The sequence below is a fragment of the Ornithorhynchus anatinus genome, chromosome 16 (genome assembly GCF_004115215.2).
Source record: "Ornithorhynchus anatinus isolate Pmale09 chromosome 16, mOrnAna1.pri.v4, whole genome shotgun sequence".
Taxonomy (NCBI): domain Eukaryota; kingdom Metazoa; phylum Chordata; class Mammalia; order Monotremata; family Ornithorhynchidae; genus Ornithorhynchus; species Ornithorhynchus anatinus.
Genome location: NC_041743.1, coordinates 17,923,225 through 17,929,272, shown reverse-complemented (window position 1 = coordinate 17,929,272; position 6,048 = coordinate 17,923,225). Strand labels below are relative to the sequence as shown.

The window sequence follows — 6,048 nt, the reverse complement described above, 5'->3', positions numbered from 1 at the left end:
CAGGGAGCGCCGCCCAAGGCCGGGGAGGTGGATCGGGGGGCCGGGGAGGTGGATCGGGGGGCCGGGGAGCGCCACCGGGAGCTAGGGAGATTCCCGGGGAGATGGGCCGGGCGCCGGGGAGCTTCCCCAGGGACCGGGGAGATTCCCCGGGACATGGGCCGGGGACCTCCAGCCGGGGCCCGGGGAGATGCCCGGGGAGATGCCCAGGGAGATGCCCGGGGAGAGGAGGGAGCTCCAGCGGGGAGGCGGGGAGACAGACGGCCGGGAAGCCAGTCCTGGGGGGGGGGGGGGAAGGGGGATTCCCCCGCGCCCCGCCCCCCCCCCGCGGCGCCTGCGCCCAGCAGCCCCCCCCGCCCCCGGCCCCCGGGAGGCCCCGCCCCCGACCCGGAATCGGCCAATCGGCTCCACGCCCCCCGCCGGCTGGCCCCGCCTAGGCAAATGAGCGGGGTTCCCATTGGCCGGCGCTCCCTCCCGCCGCCCCCTCGCAACGGTCTTGGCGGGGCCCGGCACGGGCGGGCCGGGCGCCCCCAGCGGCGGCGGGAGGGAGCGCCGCCCGCCCGCCCGCCCGCCCCCCCCCCGTTCTCCTCCTCCTCCTCCTCCTCCTCTCTCCTCCACCCCCTCCTCCCACCTCCTCCCACCTCCTCCTCCTCCTCGCCCTGCTCCTCGTCCTGCTCGTCCCGCTCCGGCCCGGCCTCTCCGGAAAGTGCCGCCGGACGCTCAGCCTCCCCTCCCCGCCCTGCCCTGCCCTGCCCCGCGCCCCCCTGCCCCGGGCTGGGAAGGATGGTGGACTTGGAGAGCGAGGTGCCCCCCCTGCCCCCCAGGTACAGGTTTCGGGATTTGCTGCTGGGGGACCAAGGGTGGCAGAACGACGACAGGTGAGTGAGTGGCGCGGGGCAGCGGTGCCCGGGGGGCGGGGGCGGCAGGGACCGACCCCCCAGCTCGGGGCCGAAGCCATCGGCCGATGTCCGGCCGGGTGCCCCTTCCCCCTGACACTTGGACAAGTCCTCCGGGGCCCGGGCGGGCACCGCGGCCGCAGGGCTCCAGCGCCGCCCCTCCGCGCCCGCCCCACCGTCCGCACCGATCGCTCACCTGGGAGGGAAGGAAACCCTTCCCGCCCCCCCGCCCCAAAACCCAGCCAAAGAGCCCTCGAACGTACCCCCGGCCAGACGCCCCTTTCAGGAGCTCGTCGCTGGGCGGGGATCGCCTCTATCGGATGGCGAATTGTACTTTCCAAGCGCTCAGCACAGTGCTGTGCGCCCGGGAGGCGCTCAATCACTGCGACTGAATGAATGGATGAACGAACCTTGCGCCTGAAAGTTGAGGGCTGCGCGCATCTCTCTTGAGCCGCCTCCCCGTGGCCCTGGGGACACCGGTCCTTAGAGCCTTAGTTCTAAGAAATGTCATTTTCCAACGCTTAGTTTTCACTGGGGGGAAACCAGCTCGGAGTCAGGAGCTGTGGAGAAGGGAACCCCGTTTCACTGACAAGTTGCAGTTCGTTCCCCCTCACCCCGGCACGCACCGCGGATTTGATCTTGGAGTTGGGGACGGTAGATTTGGGGATGAATCGTTCTATTTGGAAAGTTGGACCGGGAAACTTTTAGGAGCACGCTTTTAGTCCCCTACCCGACACTTGGCCACCTGCCCGAAGCCGCTCTTGCATTTCGGGCCTTAAATTGTTTTCGGGCTCCTCTGTTTGGCATAAAAAGTCTCGTGAACACATCTGTTGTGCTCCTCCGCTCTCTTTTTTTTTTTCCAGGTGTTCCGTGGACACCTATAAACACGAACCATCCCCTCGATTCTATTTATTACCATTAAGTTGTCTTCTTTTTCTCCGTCTGTCTCCCCCGATTAGACTGTAAACCCGTCAGGGGGCAGAGATTGTCTCTCTCTGTTGCCGAACTGTACATTCCAAGCGCTTAGTACAGTGCTCTGCACATAGTAAGCGCTCAGTAAATACTATTGAAGGAAAGAATGAACTACCTCGTGGGTCTTCTGGGGGCCACTTTTCACTGAGGTTGGCAAGTTTCGCCGTAGTCAATTTTTTACCACAGTTATCTCACGAGGTGAAAGTAGACCGTAAATCCATTAAGGATGCTATCCGAGGAGAAACTCGGTATAGATGGCCCATTGTTTCTGCTCGATCGTCAGTAACGGTGACACTTAGAACAACACGGTATCTCGTGTTTACACAGTACGTCAGCTGAGCTTTCATCTGGACAACCTCACAGCGGCGGTGGGTTAGTACCCAGTTAATTTCCTTTTAAAGTATAGAAAACGAAACCCAATCTTATTAAATGTGAAGCTGTAAATCCTGATAAGAAACCTAATTTAAGGCTGACACGCATACACAAGCATAAAATGGATGCCTCTATTCTAATTAATGGAAATAATGTTTCACAGATTATTAAGCAGGCGGTAGGCGGGCTTGGACTAAAGTACACCCTTCTATTAGTTAGCGTCCTGCCCTTGTGTTGAGAAAAGACCTTGGCTATAAAAAGATCACATCATCTCTGGTGATATGGAAGTCCTCTAAGCTTCTGTTTAAAAACAAATGGTCTCAACTGTGCTCTATTTCCGACCAGTCATTTGCCACCAGTGATGCCCGGGAAGCCTCACGGTTTTGTTTTGGAGGAGAGGGCCTAGTTTCCCTCCGAGATTGTCCTAACCTGTAGCTAGGCTGGAAAGGAGCTGGTTGAAATGGCCTTTGGATCTGTCCCAGTTTACAGGTTAGTCAGACTGCACCCTGGAGACCGAGCTCGCTTTCCACGATTGACCAGGGCTCATGGACAGATGATAATGATAATAATAATACTTGTTAAGTATGCTGAGCACCGTTCTGAGCACTGGGGTAGATACAAGTTAGGTTGGACCCAATCCCTGTCCCACCCGGGGCTCACACTCTTAATCCCCAATTTACAGATGAGGTAACTGAGGCTCAGAGACGTGAATTGACTTGCCTGAGCTCACACAGCAGACATGTGGCCGAGGGAGGATTAGAATCCAGGACCTTCCGACTCCCAAACCTGTGCTTTATTGACTAAGCCACATTGCTTCTCGAGGTGGACTGGGCCTGAGCCCTCTGGGCGCCTCTGGGGGGTCTCTAGGCATCCGGGCGGGCCTCACCCCCATGGCCACCAAGGGGACATGGCTGGCCAGGAGCCCCCAGGGTGTCAGAAGCCCCATAGAGCCTGGGTGATGTGGTCCAAGCGGGCTTCCCCGAGGCTCTCAGGTGGTAGTGTAAATGGAGCATAGAAAGCCCCTTCTGTGTCAGCCAGCGGGGTCTGAACCAGCAGCGGTTGCCACCCACCTTCTTAAGTCACTGACCAAGGATTGGACAGAAGAAGCCACAGCATCTGGGGAGCCTGGGCCAGTCTTGTGGAACCTCTAGGGGAGCCAGAACACAGCATTTCCACTAGCGAATGCATCAACTAGCTGACATGACTCCTTCAGTACTGTCTGAAAGTAGCAGGAAGAGTCTTTCGATTTCTGCTTATTTTCAGCCTAGATTTAAAACCTCACATGACATCAACTTCATTCAAAAGATTCGTTTTCTATCTTGGGGAAAAATGGCCTGGTATTTATATCTGTCACATATCGTTAGCTGCATGCCTGCAGCGTCTAATGAACTACATAGCTCTAGCAATTATTGTTTGAAGAGTGTATTGTCAATCAATCCATCAATTGTATTGATGAAGCCCTTACTATGTGCAGAACACTATACTGAGCACTTGGGAGAGTAGAATATAACAGTACAACAGAGTTGGTAGACCTGGAGAGAGGGAGGGAGAGAAATACAAGAAAATGCTGTTACGGGTCAGGACTTGGCAGAGCTATGGATTTAAATTTGAAATCTGTAATGTGGCAAAAGAACACTGAATTCAGGCTGCCCATTAAAGTGCACAGAAAGATGTACTGGACATAGTCCATTCACCATGTTCAGACAAACGCAGCAGGTATGTTAATTTAGAAGGTCAGTTATACCTATTAAGGAAATACTGATTGACTGATTCAAGTCTCCATCTGAGAGCATTGCCCTCGGGAGCTGCAGAGGGAAAAAGCTGCTTTTTGCGTTGCTCTCACACTCTCTGCTCTTAACTAGACTGATAGCTGCTAAAACTGAGACGTTGCTCTGCCAGTACTGGGGCTAGACATGCCTGGATGCTGTGTTCAATCCAAGATTAACGGGAAAGAAAGGAGGGTTCCAGGCTGTAAATTCCCTCGAGACGGTAACCTCGTTGTTTGCAGGGAATGCGTCTACCAACTCAGTATTATTGTACTCTCCCAAGTGCTTGGTAAAATGCTCTGCACAGAGTAAGTGCTCAGTAAATCCTGCTGATTGCTCAATAAATCAAACTGATTGACTGATAAGAGCAGACTGTAAACTTTCTCAGCCAATCCAGAAAAGCCTGTCTTTCATGAGGTTAAATTAGCCAGTTGTCTGCTGAGAAGCTGGAGTTGCACTTGAATCTGTGATCTTTGGGCATTTGCTAATCGCCCACAGCGCTTGTGTACATGACTTTAAGTTGTATATTACATGTTACTTATTTATACTGATGTCTGTCTCCCTCTCTAGGCTGTAAACTTGTCGTAGGCGGGGAGCGGGTCTGCTAATTCATTCATTCGTTCAATTGTAGTCATTGAGCGTTGGCTGTGTTCAGAGCACTGTACTCCACGTTTGGGAGAGTACAATACAATATACAGTCTCTGCCCACAACGAACTAACTCTGTTGTATTCTCCCAAGTACTTAGTACAGTGCCCTGCACATAGAAAGTGCTTAATAAATACCATTAATTGATTGATTGAGCACCGGCCTCACAGGGGTTACAATGGAATATCCATTATATCTTCATTGTGAAACAAAAGATCATTTTTGAAAATCGGCCAGGGGAGGATATTGACTCGATTTGAAAGCCACAGCCATTAGCCTACAGTTAAAGGCCTGCCACATGTTACTTGGGTGGAAGAAAAGTTCCATGATTGTCATGAGTTGTTTCAAAGCTAAAATGCTTATTCCCACAGGTGAAAAACTCTGGTAAAAGTCTGGAAAGAGTGATGCGGGTGTGAAAGTCTGTGTTTAAAATCCTAGGGCAGAATTGATCCGTGATAGCACCCCTTCATGATGATGTTGACTCTGATCGTTCTAGGGGATCTTGGCAGTTACCGTTTGAACTTCATCAATCTCTGGGCATTCTTGGGCTTGTTTGCAATGTTCCCGCAACGATAATCCTTGTGCCAGTGGAGGTTTTCAACTTACGAAAGGTGACATCTTTAAAAATAAACTTGGAAACAGTGTTTGATTTCCCAAAATCGTTTCTCCGAACAAAGTAGGCAGTTGTAGTGTCTTGCTCAATGTCTGTGTTTGAACAGGATGTCAGCCTGGCTTAAATTCCCCAGACACCTCTGCAAAAATGAGAGTTTGTACCTTGTGTCTTTCTTGAGATATAAATAGCTGCTTTTTACTAGATGTGAAAAATTAAAATAATAGATATATTAAGACGGCACAGGGAAATGATTCAGCACTAGTAACCCCTTCTTGTGAATGCCTGCCCAAATAAATGAATGAACGGAAAAATCAGTTATTTGTGGTCAAAATGGTGAATTCTGAACAGGTTCATTACACAGGGCAGCCTTGGCCTGAATCTGCACAGAACTCAGAGTTTCAAGGTGAGCTCGTCATTGGACAGGGATTGTCTCTATCAGTTGCTCAAAGTGTACAGTCCAAATGCTTAGTACAGTGCTCTGCATATAGTAAACGCTCAATAAATACTATTGAATGAATGAATGAAAGTGGAGTACAGAAGTGGTGCTATCGTTGTTCTTGTTCTCATGCTTATACTTAAACCCTAGGAATGAGGCTATAGTAATAATCATGATAATGATGGTATTTGTTAAGCGCTTACTATGTGCCAAGCACTGTTCTAAGCTCTGGATACTAGTTATAGCAGTGTGGCCTAGTGGAAAGACTACAGGTTTGGGACTCAGAGGACCTGAGTTCTAATCCCTCCTCTGCCACTTGCCTGCTATGTGATCTTGAGGCAATCACTTAA

The 6,048-nt window shown here is 51.8% G+C and overlaps 1 protein-coding gene across 6 annotated transcripts in view; it reads left to right on the top strand.

Moving 5' to 3' along the window:
• Positions 1 to 646: 646 nt before the first annotated feature.
• KCNT2 (potassium sodium-activated channel subfamily T member 2) overlaps positions 647 to 6,048 on the top strand; it is a 397,559-nt gene continuing 392,157 nt past the window's right edge. For all 6 annotated transcript variants that reach the window (XM_029081285.2, XM_029081284.2, XM_029081282.2 and 3 more), the window contains exon 1: positions 647 to 875. In XM_029081285.2, the coding sequence (XP_028937118.1) occupies positions 781 to 875 (95 nt within the window). In that variant the 5' untranslated portion in view covers positions 647 to 780. The remainder of the gene's footprint in view (positions 876 to 6,048) is intronic.